This window comes from Spea bombifrons, chromosome 5 (genome assembly GCF_027358695.1).
Source record: "Spea bombifrons isolate aSpeBom1 chromosome 5, aSpeBom1.2.pri, whole genome shotgun sequence".
Taxonomy (NCBI): Eukaryota; Metazoa; Chordata; class Amphibia; order Anura; family Pelobatidae; genus Spea; species Spea bombifrons.
In genome coordinates, this window is record NC_071091.1 from 97,133,349 (window position 1) to 97,152,261 (window position 18,913).

An 18,913-nucleotide genomic window follows, 5' to 3' on the forward strand; every position below is an offset into this window, starting at 1 on the left:
TTCTGCTTTTTACTTGCATTTTCAGAACTCCCCAAGAATGCTCCCTCATCTTCTCAGGATTTCTTTGACTGTTCCATGCACCAATCACTGTCCAGCCGAAGGCCGCATACGTAGAAAAATAGATAAAACAGAGAATTAAAAGCAGATATGTGTGCGTGTGTGAAAATTAAATACTCCCAATCAACTACCGATTTGGACCTTAATGAAAGAAAGACTGTGACAGTAGGCAGTATCTATATATGTTTGCATTCCTCAAGTGCCCAGTTGCCGAAGCCGGGTGGATTGTTGTAGGTGGTATGGATCGGGGTAAAAAAGATTTCTTGACAGGCAGGTTAAACAAAAAAATCCTAAAGGTATAATTATCAGCAGCGGCGTAACGACAAGGGGTGTGGAACAGTGATGGGGCCCCTCTCCCCAGGGGTCCCAGGTGACCCCTATGACCGCTTGTTCCTGTCTCATCCTGCCAGTTCAAGATTGTTCAGAAAGGGTCCTTCCTTCCAATTATGCCCCTGATTACCAGGTGACTCCCAGATTACATTTTAAATGAAGCCTAGCCTTATGTTAAAGCGTATGGGGTATATGAAACCAAACCCCCACATCTGCATTTATTCTCCTATACATTGAGAATCAGAAACGTATCCAAACCTAGAGAATTCCACGTTCCACCATGTATTAGAGAAGAAGGTTTAACCCTTACACAGCTCTTATGTAGAGAGGGGCTTGCCTGGCAATATTCTGGAACGGCATGAGCACAGGTAATACCCTGCCAGTGACGACACGCAGGCTGCAGAGAGCCCCGCAAAATCAATGCTACATACATGTGACGTCACTGGGAAGCTACAAACGTGAGACCTCCTCCTATTGCAAGCCTGTGACAGAAACACAAAGAAGTGCATCATCACCGCACAGCCGGGCTCTGCAAACAGCGCACCGAGCCGGGACCTCACCGCTCCCGGTGCACGGAGCCCAGCAGCGGGCGTCAGCAAGAGAGCGGGAGCCCTGCGGCAGCGGACGGGGCAGGAGCCTGCTCACTGGGGGCAGATTGGAGGAGGTGGACTACCTGCGCACTGTGTGTGGGGAGGAGATGGAGAGATAACACAGGAGAGGAAAGAAGAAGCGTAGTGAAATCCATCAGGAAAGAGAAGCACGGTGGACACTGCCAGGGATCATGCACACACAGCAGAAATCCACAGGCTAGCGGAAAGCAGATGCCCCCATCGCACCCACTTACCCTGGGATCCTGGCACTTATGTCTCATCTGGTTACTGCTAACAGAATTCTCACCATGTGCCTTGAATGTTTGAGGTGTCTGTTGGAGGGGGCAGATATCTGATGTGTTCTTGCCCCTGGTGCACAGCTCGCATTGCTTGCATTCTTCCTGCAGTAGTAACTAGGGTACTCCAGTGAGTTGAGGTGCACAGACTGACCCAGTCCTACCTCCAGACACCGTCAGGGTTTGATCCAGGGATCTAAAGTGCTGCAGTCCCGGAGAGGAGAATGGGCTGTGGGGGGAGCAGGGCTGATGCCATTGAGCCCCGTTATTATGAAAGCTGGACACGAGAGACCGAGTCCACCTGGCTGACCAGCACTGATACCGAGCTTCCCCAAGCAGGACTGGGGCAACAATGCAAGGAGGACCACAGTGCTGGAGAGACTGGTGTAAGAGACAAAAGAGGACCCAGTCACCCTGGTGAGGATACTCACAATCCCACTTCATCCTCATCCCTACACAACTATTGATTCATGCTGTGCCATGCTCTATATGCTCTACATCATCTTGGGCTTGAGAGATACATGCATATGGAGAAGTATTTTATGTATGGGGGTAAGGGCAAAAAGCCAGCCACCACCAGCATCCCCTAAACTTCATCAAATCATATGTATGTCATTGTTTTGTACACATTGTAGTTTGATGTTTGTGTGCATTGTGTGATTACTATGTATTACTTGTTGAAGAATGCCATGTAGGCAATGAGTTTTCCAAAACAGTTAGCTGACAACTTTTGACTTCATTTATTCAGTAGACCTCTCTCATCCTGAAAATCACAGAGACTCCTAGAGGCATAGACTTGGAGGCTTAGCCAACCCTAGTTGGGTGTAAAATAATTGCTTCTTTCCTTCTATGCTCTTTTGGATCACTAAACGTCTTGTAATTTCTTTCTCTCAAATAGCATTGTTTCTTATTTTATATATTTTCATTGTTTCATGTTAGACACAAGAGTAGATTATTGGTAAGATCTAATTTATTATAAAATAAGTAGTCATTGTATTAATTTAAGACCACAATGTTTACACCTGTCTAGTGGAGGACCATCCTACAGTAGATACAATAATGGTAAGAAACTCATTACATTTTCAAAATTAATCTGTGACAAAGTTGAACCCATTCGCTGATGTCATCACATGACGTTTTACAGAGACAACACATTTTATTATCATTTATCGTTTTTATATGCCACCATCATATTCCATAGCGCTGTACAATGGTTAATTAGGACAAGTAGTAAATAACGTAACAAATCGACTTACAGAAACAAGAGGTAAGGAGAGCCCTGCTCGATGAGCTCACAATCTAGAAGGAGCTGGGGAGTATTACAGGTAAAAGCGTCACTCTTGGGGATGCACCAGTCACACTAGTTAAAAATAATAATATTGTTAGACATAAATATTGTCCAAAAGGACAAGGAAAAAAATACCTGACAGGTTATAGTTTGCTTACAATATTAATGCGGTGCAGGAATTTATGGTTCGTTATCCAGGCAACGCAGCATTTTGTATTATTCCAGGTTATTAGATCAATGTTCAGCACGGAGGAATGAAGTATTGCTGGGACTTTCATGTTTGGTCTTTGGAAATCCATCACATCATTTGACACTCATAAAGTTGCAAACATAGGCAATCTACAGGAAAATGTGGATTTATGTGTTCCGTCTGCTGTATGTTCTGTTATCAGTCAGATTTTAGACTTGTTCTAACTCGTTCTGGATATTGGAGATGGTTTCCTTAAACTAGTCTGGAATTGTTAGTACATTTAATAGGTGAAGCTGCACAGTCGTGCCAGGCTTTACATATTATAAATCCACTTAAAATAAAATGGCTTGTGTATCTAATCAATTTGCTACGTATGGCACCTTTAAATTGCTTTGGATTCCCTGGGTTACACATTATGCATAAGTCTCACTTCTGGTGCTTTCCACTGAAACTTATGAAATATCCTGGCTTAGCTGTAATATATATATAGTTTTTGGATTTGCTTACATAGTTGTGGTACCGCCAGGGCCAGACTGGTGATAACGAGCCGGCTCTGGCACTCTAAGGTCTGTAGCCTCCTGATGACGTAAGTATGGCTAATGTCTCGATATGTTTTTAAGCTCACATATCGTGTGATCGGGCATATCTAACCTGTGGCCGCACACTGCTACATCTGATCTGCCACCTATCTAATCATGTCCAAAACACATTTACAAAAAAGAAAACACTAAAAACACGTAAATGAAGCACAAAAAGAGTCCAGTCATCATGTAAAGGCTACCTTAAGGTCTCGCTGCGCCCAACACCCTGTTGGCTATATGTGGAACTGCATTTCAAGCGGTCGAAAAAATTCCACAGTGACCCAACATCTACAAATTATATCAGCCCATAAGGCAATTGCCCCCGAACCCCCATTGCCAGCCCTTCTCATGATTCCAGATTCTCATCACTAGATTTATGAGGAAAGGCAGAGAGTGGAATGATAGACTTCTGTCATGTGTTTGTTCATCATGATCAGCAGACAGTTATATTAATCATTAGAATAGCAATCATCTAAATGTTACTCTTCCAAACAATACTTAATGATGCTGAAAATATATATAGTAATTAGTATGGGTTGATAACTGGCTTTCATTTTTTTCTCTAGTGTTCTCTATTAATATATTTAAATATTTTATACTTCTTGGCATTTGTAAATTTGCTAACACAACAGTATCACCGTTTTTCTTCTTTCTTCTCTGTCTTCTTGTTCCTTTTCCTTCTGCACTTTTCTTTCTTCTACTTGTGTTTTATTTATAAATCACCAGCAAATCCAAAACACAAGGAACAAGAAAAAACATAATACATACCGTGCCGTGGAAAATGACATGATTATTTATTTAACACGTGTAATTTATAAAGAAACTTTAATGTAAACAGCCATTTGTATGGGAGGGCTCAGGGATAGGCGAAGTGTCCATACAAGAAGACCATCCATGGCAAGGTTTGTGTAGATCTATAGAACATCATTAAACTGTCCACCACAGACCCCAAGTAAATGTCCACCATGAGACATGTTGGTGCCTTTTGGCCCCTTTTGGCTCAGGGAGAATGTAAAGCCAAGTGAGCCCTGCCTCCGCAAGTGGGCTATTTGGAGAATTAGACCCGGCCCAGGGGGCAATTACCCCCTGCATCCAGACCAGCCTGCCCCATAGAAGAAAATAAATACATTCTTGATAGCGACCCTTAAATCACCTACTTCTTTTCCTAATTAAATACCTTTGCACCTTCTCTGCTGTGCGTACGTGTTGTCAGTAGATTTTTTTTTCATTTTCACAAAATTGTCATAACTAAGAAAAATTTGCATAATTGTCATTATTTTTTTTCATTAAAGCTATAAACTCCATTAGCCACAGAATTGGTACACAGGTCTGAAACACTGTGTGGGTGGATTATAATCATTTCTGTAACAGCGCTACGCACCACACTGAGCACATCACGTATTAGACCAAGGAATGTGTGGCAGAGGTTATGGACAAAAATCACACCTGACCTATTTCTCTGCAAAAAGCAGACACTTACGTTGTTGAAAGAAAATAATACAATGTCTCCAGGCTGCTTTTACACTGTTGCCAACAGTGTTGTGACTTTCCGTGGACCTTAGGATGACGGGCAATATACAGCTGTGAGCATAATTATTGATAACTACGTATTATTATATATGTTTATTATCACTATTATTATCATGATTTGCATTATAATTGAAGGGGGAACTGTTAAAGCATATCCTTAGAGGACACTGTGCTTGATAGGAACAGTAATGGTAAAATGTAAATAGACTTCTGAATAGCTGCTTGACCCTGCCTCTTAGTTTAGGTCTTTGCTGATCCCTGAAAATATTCAATGCACATTACTGCCACTTTAGAAGGGAGGGTTTAATGTACCAGACAGCCTCACCAAACAGGAATGCATGTTAAAGTACTTTACTACGCATTCTTTAACTCCTTCCCGACACAGGACATACTATTACGTCCTACACGCCCCTACCAATGAGGACACAGGACATAATAGTACATCCTGCATTGAAATGTCCTGGTTCAAGGTGTCCAATGACATTTACACAATATACAGGCGCATGTTTTCTTTTTTAAATTCCCCCAACCAAAAAAACACCACCAGAACACAATGACTGGTATGCCACTAAAATGGAAAGCAAACAGACGCCAGCTATCGTTTCCTGACTGTTTATCTCAAGCTGGTCTCTGTATAGGGACCTGCTTCAAGAACAACCACACTAATGAAAAAATCTTAATTTTCATTAATTTCTTACTCTTATTTTCATTTAAAAATAGTTTTTTTGTCTTTTTTTAACACCGCCTTTGGAAGATGTTGGTGTGAAAACCCCTAGATAACTACCCTGGACTGTCCAGTTATTAAGAATATATGGTTTTCCTAGGTTAGATTAACATTTGGTACCACATACTAACTCTAATGATACATGGACCCAATAAATCAATCTGTGAAAATTATAATTTTGAAAACAAAAAGACAAGAAAAAAAGAGCACCTACACCCATAGCTGCAGCTCTCCATCTTCTCCTTGGGCCGTCAACGGTCTCCAGTGATTGGCTGCTTGAAGCCACTCAATGGCATGAAAGCGTTCCAGTTGTAATCAATGGGAGCACATTCTGCACATGCGCATGTGGGGTCTCGTTAGACACACGATGACTGGAGCTGACTATTGGCAACTTTATCATGTGCAAGGGGACACCGCTGACATTCAAAGGGACCTCTCTGCTGTCATGCATTAAAGTGCATATGATGGCCGGAATGTGTCTGTAAAGTTGCACCGTCTCTAGTTTTTGTCCTGTTGGCTGTGTTTAAATTTTAGAAAGGTGATTATTGTTGACCTTATTTGCATGCGCCTACCCAGAATCCCTTGTGGTTGTGGCAGCACCATGAGATTTCTGAGGGAAAAAAACAAGCCATTTGGCCTTCTGGCTTGTTTGGTGTCTGTAGATGAGTGTTTAATAATACTTCTACTACCCCCTTAACTTTAGAAAGCCAACATTAACCTTAAGTCTGCCGTATATGCATACAATATTCACAGAATTTTCATGTGTGCCATAATTTGAATGTGAAACAATGTTGTTGCTTATCAGTTAGTGAAGGGCATTCATCCTTTAAAGAGTCAGTTCCACCTTCAAGGCTTTTAGCAGAACTAAATTAATTTATTAAAACTAATGTGTGCATTTTGTTTCGCAATCCATGAATTATTGTGGAGATATTTGGCCTTTCAGAAACTACACAGTAACGGTTTTTGGTTGACAGCAACTTACCTGCGGACAATGCATGGGCATAAAAAGACCTTTATGCAAAGCTACTCAAATGAGAATTATGTTTTTACACTAATTAGAGTAATGTATGCCTGGCGTGTGGTCCTTCTAATATACGGCTATGACTTTTTGCGCATTCTCAACAGTTACAACTTTCTCGTGCGTTCTGGGTTCAATCCGGATGCTCTATTAGCTTCTTTAAACTACAGGCAGTGAAGCTTTGTTTAGACATGCCCAGGATGCCCACATTCTGCCTACTGCTGCCTGCCCCCTACCATCTACTTCATGCCCTTTATCCTGAAGGGTTAATACTTATGTGCAGGAATTATGGACTATTGCTGCTGTTCTCCCTAGTACCCAACTATCAATGAAGCTGCAGGCATTTTATATTGGGGGAAAATAGATATTTTTGGTAAAAGAAATGTTGGTGAGTCAGCCGGTGGCATAGCACGAGTTGAATTATGGCTGAGCCACATTCTGAGCTTGGTTCGTTGAGATGCACACAAGCCAAGCCAGGTACTCTTACAATATGCCTTCAATGCTCTTTAGAACAGTAAAACACATATAATATTAAAGGAGAAGAGTCAGTCTGAGCTCACACTCCCTTCATCGTAAGCCAGGATCAACCCAAAAAGGACACCCCACTATCCTCTGGGAAAAGTAATTTCTAGAATTTCAGCTGCGGACTGCGGCTAGCCTGGTAGGACTGTAAATATTTATAAATGGAATTGCCTCTGTAAAGTGCATTTTAATTCCTGTGGGGTACGTTTAAAATATTGCTGTGAAAATGTTTGCAAAACAATATTTCTCTTAAGTGATTTAGAAATGGTGCATAGAACCAGCATGATAGAGGAAAATAAGATATTTCCTGCACTCTTATTTATTTAAATTACATTTTTTCCAGTTTCCTAAATTGAAAAAAAATAATGGAATGTGCTGGTAATATGTTGATATTGTGCATACTGTGATGGACTCAATGCTAACGGGTAAGGCAAGCAAAAAAGCTGATAGGCAGCAAGTACACTATATGGACAAAAGTATTGGGACACTTGACCATTACATCAACAGAGACTTTAATGACATTGCGTTCTAAATACATAGACATTAATATGTATTTGGTTCCCCTTTGCAGCTCTAACAGCTTCCACTCTTCTGGAAAGGCTTTCCATAAGATTTTGGATCCCAAAGGTGTTCGATGGGGTTGAGGTCAGGGCTCTGTCAAGTTCTTCCACACCAAAATCATTCAACCATGTCTTTCTGGACCTTGCTTTGTGTGCTGGGTCACAGTCATGCTAGAATAGAAAAGGGCTTTCATTAAACTGTTCCCAAAAAGTTAGAAGCATAGCATTGTCCAAAATGTCTTTGTATGTCCTCTTCAGATGTCCTCTTTGGGTGTATCCCATCATGGGCCATGGATTTCTCTGTTTTTGCTTTGGAGAGTTCAAGTAGAACTCTATAAACTCATCCTGCACTCTTTCTCGTTTCTTTGGATATGGTTGGGGCTATTCTAATTATGACAGATTGGGGGATGGCAAGTCCCACATTTCCTATCTACCCTGTCACCCTTGTAACAAAAAAGTTATTGGGGTTGTCCACCCTTAGTTGACCCTCCACAAGGAAAGTGTGTCAGGGACCATCAACCCCACTCCCAGGTTATCCAATTTAGTTTTGGCCAATTAGGTCCAAAAGAGTTCTGCCTTATTGCTCCAGAGTTACTAATAATGAATATCTAAACTGAAAATTGTCTTGGCAGTTACCATCTTGCAAGACAGCTCAGCAGAAGCATGTGTTGATGAATAGCTATGTCTTGTTGGCTTTTATTCCACAGCAGATCTCACACCTCTGATCTTTTTATATAAGGAGCAAGTTATCGATCTTCTCACATTATTGCTTTCCAAAAATCCGCACTGCCTTTCACAGATTTGAACTGGCTGAACATAAATAGGTTCTTATCTTAAATATTAAGACATATATATATATATTTTTTTTTTACATAATAAAGTCATAATACATACCAAGGCAACTATATTCCATTCGTCATTGACTTAAATCCCAGGATCATATATTCAAGAGCGAACTGTGTTACATAAGGGACATCTGTGTGGATCCTAAACATAATAAGGAAGATTAAATGTATGGATCTTGTCAAGGAGAGACCATGACACTAATATGGGGGGAAATTATCTAAATTGGTTTGTTGAAATTGCCAGATGATGACTTTTTATGCATGTAGAAGACAATATAACCAAGATGGAAAATTTGAATTATTTTACCTAATATTGTATTAATGTTCACATTTAGAAAGTGATATATGATGTTTTGACAAAAATCAACTTTGTTTTCATTTTTTGAATAGATGGATGTGAATAGAACTTGTTTATTGGCTGTATGGAAAAACTGCAGTAGGTTCTTGTTGCTGAGTGAATAACAATTTGAGATTGCTGATCTATGTGGTAATTCATCAAAAAAGTATTAATTTGATCTCAAGCCAGTTTGAAACGTGTTATCTTCTCTAACGCACATTATTGCATTTTTTTTTCTTCTGCTTGCTTTCCCGTGCTATACTTAATTACAGTATCACAGAGCTGTCATGTACTTATCTCACTTTAACACACATCCTTTTAAGTGCTGCACCTTTCATGTTCTTGCACTGCGTGTTTCCTCCGCAAGACTTTGTTAAGTTGCGTTCTTGAATTTCAAGGAATCGCTTTTTTTTCATTGGGTTTTTATGTTGCATTTGATCTAGTTTGCTCTGCTTATGTTACTATCTTCGAAACCATTTCTTTAAACCTAACAGTGTTTAATTTTCACTGTGAATACATTTTCTGGCTGCTAGCACATACAGGGTGGAACATTTATAGACTAAGGTGCCCCAGTTCTGGAAGTGTAACATTTTTGGTACCATTGACATACAGTATCTGTTGATGAGAAGTTATTTTAGCCAGTGTGATGTTTTCAGGGCAAACTCCTTCCAGGGCAATCTAATATCTTGAAATAACATGTTTTCTAGGGCCTTTGCTGGTTGAGCAGTGTTGGTTTTCTAAAGGTTGACTGGTTAGTATGGGCTGTCATCTGGAGCTATATGAGCCCTTGCTCCCTGCTTGCTGTCTTGTGGCAATATGGCAGATGGGTCATCACTGACTTCCATTGTTTGATGGATTATGTTGTATTTTGGTAGCTTTATGCAATTCTGCAACCATGTAAGCAACATTGGTCAACTGCTATCTGGGCAGCCTATCACTAATAGGATGCCAAACCAGTGTGACCATGTATTTCATCAACGTTCACGGTAGGGCCCATCATGACATGATCAGATGTAGAAACACAGACCACCCTATAATATTACTGCTTACTGTTTTGCAGATATCTTCATATAGCATAATAGCGAGCAATCGCCAACCTCTCGCACTATTACTACCAGCCCTATCCATCACTGACCACAGAGTTAACAAAAGCCAAGGGGAATAGGGATAGATAGAGATAAAGTAATACAGAAGGTCATCTTAGACATTGACCAGTCAAATAAAAGATTTTGGTATATACTGTGTAATATATATATATATGTGTGACGTAGTTCTCACATTTTCCTTGTCATGTTCAGGCAAGTGACAATAATAAGAATAGGATTGTGTAGTCTCAGAGGAAATGCGAGTAGTGCCTTAGTCATCTTAAATACCACGGCTAAGAAAGACGCTGCAGTGTTGAAAAGATATCTCTGATCTCATGAATTTAACATTCTACAACTTTGGCACAAATGCATAATAATCTAAATGCGCAAGAGAAAACTGTGCATAATGTATAATGAACCTATCACTCAAGCAATCGCTGGGTTGTTTTGTAGAGACCAAAGATAAATGGAAACATCCTTAGTTTGATGTCATCAGTCTAACTACATCAACCCCCGTTAAACAGAATTATGAATATTGTTGGTTGATGACATCATGATTGGACTGAAAAATATAATCCAGCTCTTTGCTTATATTCAGCGAAACCAATTAGCTTTTTTTCAAGGCTTGGTTGGCCACCTCATGCTGGGATACATTTGATTTCACATCAGTCATGTGTGTTTGGTATAGCTATTAAAAACATGAATTCTGTCCTTGGCTAATGACACCAGTCTACCTCTGTGCATCAGATTGTTGTCTTTTGATGTGCAAAGTTCACCTTCATTTAATTACTGGAGGTGTTTATTTAATATGATAGTTCCTTTCTTAGCACCTGTTGATGTAGAACAGAACGATGGGAGGGATGAAAGTGATTCTGAGTCAATTAGCACCAGTTAAACTTGTGCTCCTAGGGCCCTAAAAAAAAGCAAACTAGAAATTGAATTCACATTGGAAAGTTGAGGCCAACTAATAAAACACATATGGACTCCCACCTAACGGTTATGGTGACCTTCATCTGCCATGTTTTCTAGGACAAATGTATTTTTCTTACATATTGCTGATCAGCACAGGTAAAGTGCCAACATGGCCCCTCCGGTCACTCTTCTATTGCACGCAATAAGCAGTCGTTCATAGGCTGCCAGGATGAAGGCATTCAAACGGCCCCCACAGACAGCCCTGATAGATGTTTTTCCCAAGTGCACAGGGAAGCTCATACAGTTTTGTCCTTCATTAATCCACCTGTAGCGGTCCTGGGCTAGGAGGAACTTCCCACAGTAGGCTTCCAGGAACTCACCTCTTCTGGGGGTGTGGCTTTGTGAAGGGGTGGAGCTAGTCATGTATAGAGACAGGAATAGTCACATGACAGGCTAGGCCCAGACAGTCTTCAGGTCTTTAGTGGGTAGGGAGTGAGAGGAAAGTGGACTTTCTTTTCTTGCTAGAAGAAAGAAGAAACTTACACAGAGACCTCAGGTAAACCCCGGAGCATTCCCACATACAGAGATATGAATATATTGGACAATATACTCAGCGTGATAACCTTTCTACCAAGATATTTACGTATATATACAAAAAAGAAAGAAAGCACACCCCCTAAAAAATTATTTGAATTCAGATTTTGGGGTGCTGCTTAAATGCTCAATATGTACATAAAGCAAAGCCAAAAATTACCGCACACCCAGGAGATACTATTTAGAGGCATAAATAGCGCTGTGGAATCTGATGCCGCCATATAAAACAATAAATAAAAATAATAATAAACATTTCATGCATAAATATTGGGGATTCTGTCACACTTTATTGCTATATATTGCTTTACCCTTCACTACGTCAAAGTACCCAGAGCTTGTCGAGTCCGATCTAATTTGTTATGGTTATATTGCTTATCAAGGAGCTGAATCAGTGGGTGGGTGAAGTATTGTAGGATTAAGCACCCCACTTACCACAAAAATGCTATATGTGAGTTGTAGATCTATAGCAGCCTGTAAGCTATGCCTGTTCCAGGCCCCAAAGCTCATGATGCATGGCACGTAAAAGAACAAGTTAAAATGGTGATCCGGCAAAAAAATAATTTTAAAAATAATGAATCCTGCCATCTGTGCAGGAATTTCTGTCTTCTTAAGCAAGATAATTAAGAGCATATGGACGAAACAGATATATCCATTTTCTGTACTCAAAAAAAAGTATGAGTGTTTAGAAATAAAAGGACTATTTCTGACATAATTATGCATAAAATAAAACAGCAGATTTTCATAATCTTACTAAATGTTTTGTGACAACACAATATGCTCCCAGTCCAACAATGACATTCATATTTGCATACATTTTTTTTATTCTAGCTGTTGTATTTTAGCTTTTTGTACATTTTGTACTTATTTCAGATGTCTTTTTATATATAAAGTATTTTTACATGGCTGGGCAGATTGTGATAAATTGATCCCACAAAGGCCAGAGGGGCCAACTGTAAAGAACAAGGATGGAATACGGGTTGAGGTCTTTAGAGGAGGATAAACGAGCAGGCTAGATGGGCCGAATGGTTCTTAGCTTATTTTTTTGTAACCATGGCAGTTATGAATCCTGTAATATTGCTATCATTACATATCTAATGGCCAGCAGCCATATTAGTAATAATTTATGAACCAGAGTTGCCATGATAGTTACTTCCTTTACATGTCCTTAAAACTGATGGATAAACAACAAAACCAGCTAAATCAGCCTTACATTATATTGAGGAAATATGGATGCCTGTTAACTACAACTGAAATATTTGTGATTGAGTTGACTTCATTTTTCACTTTCTGCACACTTTGAAACTTTCCAAGGCGTTTTCTTGACACATAGTGAAATCTAGCTCAGAATGTGCCGATTTGTTTCTTCTAAGCATGTTCATTCTAACATTCATTATTTTTTGCTTTAATAGGATTGTCTACTGGGCTGAGTGTTTAGTGTCATTATCTGATGGAAAGGGGTTGGCTATTATTTTGACATTAGCCTCACATTCACCATGTAATTAGAATGGACACTCTTTACTGCTGCTAAAAAGCAGATCCTAATCTATACAGTATAATGAATGATATGTGCTTTAACCATTAAGAACCTACAAGCACACGCTATCTTTTATTTCTATAGTGCCAATGTACGCTGCGCCTCTTACAGTGCGTGCATTCAAACGGTATGACAAAGCTAGAAGTGACACAGACAAACCCTTCGCAAGTTCGCAATCTAGACAGACAACTACCTTTGATTGTCCCCACTTGATTAGGATCGTGGGATGAATGGTAAATTCCTCAAAACAATATGTGCTGAACTTGGTGAATTTTCTTATTGCTAAAAGAATGTACACAATGTAATATAGGAGAGCATTTAATCCTCTGTAATTCACATATCACCCCAGTGTTCATGCCGTTTGAAGCTACTGATCAAAGAACTCATATGACAAGCTTAACAAATTTCTTTGTTATAAGAATGGCAGAGTAGCTAGAGCTTATACTTCTTATTCTGTGTAATTATGTGTAAATAGATGCTCAGTTTATTTAATCATATACTAGTAAATCACTTGTCATTTTAAATGACAGATTTTACTTATAAACAGTCGCGTGAGCAAGAAAATACACTCTCTTTAAATTCTATGGTTTTACATATCAGGACATAAAAATAATCATCTGTTCCTTAGTAGGTCTAAAAATTAGGTAAAAACAACCTCAGATGAATAACAACACATGCCATATTACATGGTGTCATGATTTATTCAACAAATATAAAGCCAAAATGGAGAAGCCATGTATGAAAAATTAAGTACACCTTATGATTCAATCGCTTGTAGAACCACCTTTAACAGAAATAACTTGAAGTTGGCCCACTCTTCTTTACACCATTGCTTGAGTTCATTTGGCTTGTGGGCACTTGTTTATGCACAGCTCTCTTTAGGTCCTACCACAGCATTTCAATCGGGTTGAGGTCTGGACTTTGACTGGGTCATTGCAACACCTTGATTATTTTCTTTTCCATCCATTCTATTGTAAATTTGCTGGTGTGCTTGTGATCATTTTCCTGTTGCATGACCCATTTTCTTGCCACTGTACTTGACAGTTGATATGAGGTGTTTGTGCTGATATGCTGTTGATTATGGCCAAACATCTACACTTTGGTCATTGTACTGTCATGAACTTTAACATTTAACATGCTAACTGAGACCTGTAGAGTTTGAGATGTAACCCTTGCACGGTCTCACCTTGGGGTGAATTTGCTTGGATGTCCATTCCTGGGAATTGTAGGATAACCCCTATCACTAAGCCAGACATTGACATGGTAGGCCTCTGCCCCTGAAGCAGCCTGCCTGTGCTACCTCTGCCTCTGAAGCAACCTGCCTGTGCCACTTCTGCCCCTGAAGCAGCATGTCTGTACCACCTCTGCCCCTGAAGCAGTCTGCCTGTGCCACCTCTGCCCCTGAAGCAGCCTGCCTGTGCGGCCTCTGCCCCTGAAGCAGCCTGCCTGTGCGGCCTCTGCCCCTGAAGCAGTCTGCCTGTGCCACCTCTGCCATTTAAGTGGCGTACTTGTGCCACCTCTACCTCTGAAACAGCCTATCTGTACCACATCTGCCCCTTAAGTAGCCTGCCTGTGGCACCTCTGCCCCTTAAGCAGCCTGCTTGTGCCACCTCAGCCCCTAAACTCAGGGCCACCCCGACCAAAAAGTACTAGCCCTTCTTTGATTACAACAGTTATTATAATCAGTGCAAGCATTAAAGGTTCTGTCCCACAAATTTACAAAAAATGCTCCATTTGTGGCTGTATTCCTTACAATCAAACTATATTCTAGCCATTCAGTGCCACTCTCCAAATAGATAAAGATGTTCATTTAATTGACTTTAATCAAGCTTTTCCCTTTTCTGTCTAGAAATCTAAAAATTGGGTTTTCAATGCTTATTGTATGGAAACATATATTTAAATATTTCACTACAGGCAAAGAATTTTGGCCAGAGGTTTTTAGAAGTGAGATTCTTGCGGTTGCATAAGGGATATTAAGAGCACATTACACGCTTTCCACAATATTTCTTTACTTTTAACAATAGCTTTTATTTAAAGGGCAGAACATTTTGTCACAATGTTTCATTACTGGAATAAGAAAGTCATTATGCAGCTTGAGGAGATGGTTGAACTCTTGCCACAAAAAACTATTGCTGTAATACAATCATTAGTATTGAGCCTATGGTAGACCTATCCCATGCAAATAAATGTGATATCTATGTGAAAAAAGCTCATTTTACAGAAAAAAAATAGCAAAGGGATGCCTGTCTTTCTATGTCAATCACTGCATTTGATCAAAGACCTGGGGTCCATCCCAGGGGGGGTCTGAAGCCACAAGGAAAATATATATCAATTTTAATTACAGAAATGATAGTCTACATGGTATATTTTGTTATTTTATTATATTTTATTATATTTTATTTTATAAATTATTTAAAATTGGGTTTTGCCTTCTGTTAGACTCTGTAGCTGCTTTCAAACAGTAGACATCACGCACTTTGGGTATCGTTGTGCATGGTCTCATCGTGGATTTAAAGGAACGTCTTCTAGGATAATAGGACACAGTGACATAAATTAGTATCCAAGGCATATGGGAGACTGATTATTTGTGCAAATTATTTACAATCCAAATATAAATCAAAACAATAAAACTTATGTTGAACTTCATGGTCTTCCAGCTTATAGTTGTGGCTCCTCATTGCCTTGACCACTGATCTTGCATGTTCTTAGCCTGCCTCAACCCACTGGCCTGTTCATTGATTCTCATTTTGCCCGTAGGCTTTGTTTGTTCTAGGAGAATCTGCCAGATTCTAGCATTTATGGTACCAGAGAGGGAATGTTACTGTTATAAGCAGAAAAAGCTTCTCTCCTAGCTTTTCTCTAACCAACTAAGACCATCTAAAGACACTAGTATTACATACAGGGGGCTCTGGGGAGCAGCCCTGGAAATTTTCAGGTATGACGAGTAGTGAGCCATTAAGTTTAATTTAGATAATTCCGGCAAGATTTAATTCTACCAATTTAATCAAATGTTTTTGTATTGTAGGTATTATAGAAGACGGAAAGTCAACACAAACCTGTGTTACGGTGTCATGTTCTGGTAAAGAAGGGCTGAAGAAAACTAATTCAGGGACCCAGTGTGGAAAACCAACAGTCTATTCTACCGGAAGCAAAGGCCAGAAGCAAAAGAGTGTGTGCAGGTCTTCAGAGGTATGATCTGCTTTATCATTCTAAGCATCTAGGACTAATAAGCAACAGATGTATTCCAAGCATCAATATGGAGACGTTGGTGTCCTTGACAAGCCTTGTGAATTGATTGGGGTTGTAAGGCATTTAATGAAATGTTCACCACCAGTGACAAGAACAACTGATATGAGAGATTAGAATTGTGTTAGTTCCCAGTTTCTTATATAGAAGCCTTCCAATATAGATGAACAAATACGACCACCAAAAAGAGTCAACTTGGTCTCCTGTACATTTCCTTTCCTTTAACACCCTCTGCATATCATCTTATTTGTAACTACATTATATTGGGAATTGTCTTTGCCTCTTTATGGCAACAAAGAATAATTAGGCAAACAATAACTTTGAGTTAACAGAAAAGAAGTCTCATATGACCATCGATTCATCTATGCAATAAACATTCAAAATAAAATATATGGATAACAAGAAAATTACTAACATGGGAAATCTGTGAAAATTGGCAGAAATATAGTAAATGCAAGAGAAGTTTTAGTCTAGCTACAAACGGCTTACATGATAGGCTTCCCATTAGCATTATTATGGCTGGCTCTGCATTGAGTTCAGTGTGCAAACAGTACCAGCTAGCCTGTGGGCTTCCACTCTACTTTCTCCGTCACTTGTTTCCAGAAGCAAGGGTGTACACGTGATATCTCATGTATTCTGAGGTCACACACAATGATCATGGAATGTCCCTCTCCTGTTACTCCTCATAACATCTCCCTGGGTTTAAACTGGATCATCAGTCAAGAACCTGCTGAACATCTGACAATTTCTGGACAGCAACTCTAGAGTGCTTCCCCAGAGGATTCTCCATTAAACACAGCGCTATCATGTTTTTGTAGCAAAGATTTAAATTGCACAGGAAAACTCAATGAGAGTAACATGATACAGAGAAATGTATTACATCTTTTGATGTTTTTATAGCTGCAGCTGCTCTTAAAGTCCGTTAGTCATTGAAATATGATATGGAGAAATTTCAAGAGCATTCCTGGTCTTAATGAAATAGAGGCAACGGTACAATAGCTTAACCAAAAATTGTTTTAGTCTGGTCCTCAATTACCTCCAGTGGTTAAGGTTTTCTCGTTTGTCTCAAGTGTGCCCAGATGGCACTTTAGTTCATGTAAAACCTTTGTGATATCAAGGAGGGCATGGTGACGTGTATGATTCCTTTATTAGTAACGGATAATAGAGATGTTGATGTTTTCAAGTACTTGAATTTATTCTTGGTGTTTTTTTTTTATAGTTTAATACTTTTTTCTATTGGAACAGGCCTGTAGTCAAGGCAACTTTTTTACACTTTTTATTTTTCATTTATCTGCACTGCTCTTTCAGCGAGCTTTGTAACATGGCTACAGATCCCATAGTATATTTGTAGAATTCGGGGATCTTTTTAACAACGAATGCTTCTCTGATATATTTGTTATATTTTCAATAATTGGATCATTATTGGATCTATTTTAGAAGTGAGAGAAACTGTTTCACCTTCTTCCTACTCTCATCTCAGCTGTCTAGGCCTTCCATCCTGATCACATGTATGTTCAGAAGCAAGGGGGTACAGAACCTGCAGAGTCTGTCTGCTGTTGAGAGATCTTTCCTTGGTGCATCAGTCCTGAATGCACCAGGAAAGGAATCAGAGGAATGCCTGAACTATCGTTCAGGCATGCAGACGCTTACAATATAACCTGTTCCCTTGTTTCAATCAGCTCACTAACAACAAAACTGTCTGCACCCCAGCAGTGATCAGGCTGTCATTCAACAGCTAAATATCTTTTATATCAACAGGGAGATCCCTCTGCTGGTGTTAAACAACAGAGGACGTAATATTACATCCCTGGGACTTAAAGGAAAAGTCTGCAGTGACATAATATGTGGTTAAGGATCAACAAAAAAGTGAAAATGTATTTTCAACACAATTTACTATGTAGTTATGTAAACTTAATTAACACTTTTTCATCTTATTTTAACAGCCAAAACGGGAGAGCAAAAGGATGTCAAAGAAAGAAGTCACTATCAATGTATCAAAAAGCATAAAGCCAATGGATAGCGACGGGCGAATCACCGAAAATTGTGTCAACTAAAAAGGATCCAAACAAGCTCTGAACGGTGGAAATCATTTGTGCACTTTAATTCACAAATCAAATGCCACAGGGAAGTGAAGAGGCTGGAAGATTATACATTTAAAATTTTGAATATTTTCGGTTTAATCCAGCAGGCATCTGGAGTGGCGAAGAAATTAGTAAAACATGCAAAAAGAAACAATGATGTGATTTAGAATCGTGTGCCTTGACAGATTTTGACTTACCTGATGGAAATAAGGTTACATGACAATTGACATGTAGAATATTTCTTTATTGATATATTGGCACCGAACTTCATTCAGTAAAGGATTGTCCTAGGTAGCAAGCCTACAGTTTTGGGTATTGTTCTCAAAACAATTTTAGAAAACGTAGGAGTTCTCCTAACCCACCAGTTGCTGAGAACTACATTTTTTTATTGTGTGTTTGTAAATTATTGGCTATTCTACCCTAACATCACGTTGTTTGATGAATATTTATGAATAATTTCATAATGCACACAGGAATTTTGATGTCATTGTGGGAGATTAAGCCTCCTAGTTTGTCCCATGCCATGGACACCTGTTTCTAGGGTGTACATCCCGTTCTGGTATCACCTTTAATCAAGGTCAAACACTTATTGT

General features: G+C 39.4%; 1 protein-coding gene across 1 annotated transcript; it reads left to right on the plus strand.

Annotated features, from left to right (window-relative positions):
• Window positions 1-1,478: 1,478 nt before the first annotated feature.
• BAALC (BAALC binder of MAP3K1 and KLF4) lies at window positions 1,479-18,635 on the plus strand. Its single transcript, XM_053468237.1, has 3 exons — window positions 1,479-1,690; window positions 16,019-16,182; window positions 18,183-18,635. The coding sequence occupies exons 1-3, from the start codon at window positions 1,498-1,500 to the stop codon at window positions 18,291-18,293; spliced, it is 468 nt and encodes a 155-aa protein (XP_053324212.1). The 5' UTR covers window positions 1,479-1,497; the 3' UTR covers window positions 18,294-18,635.
• Window positions 18,636-18,913: the final 278 nt, after the last annotated feature.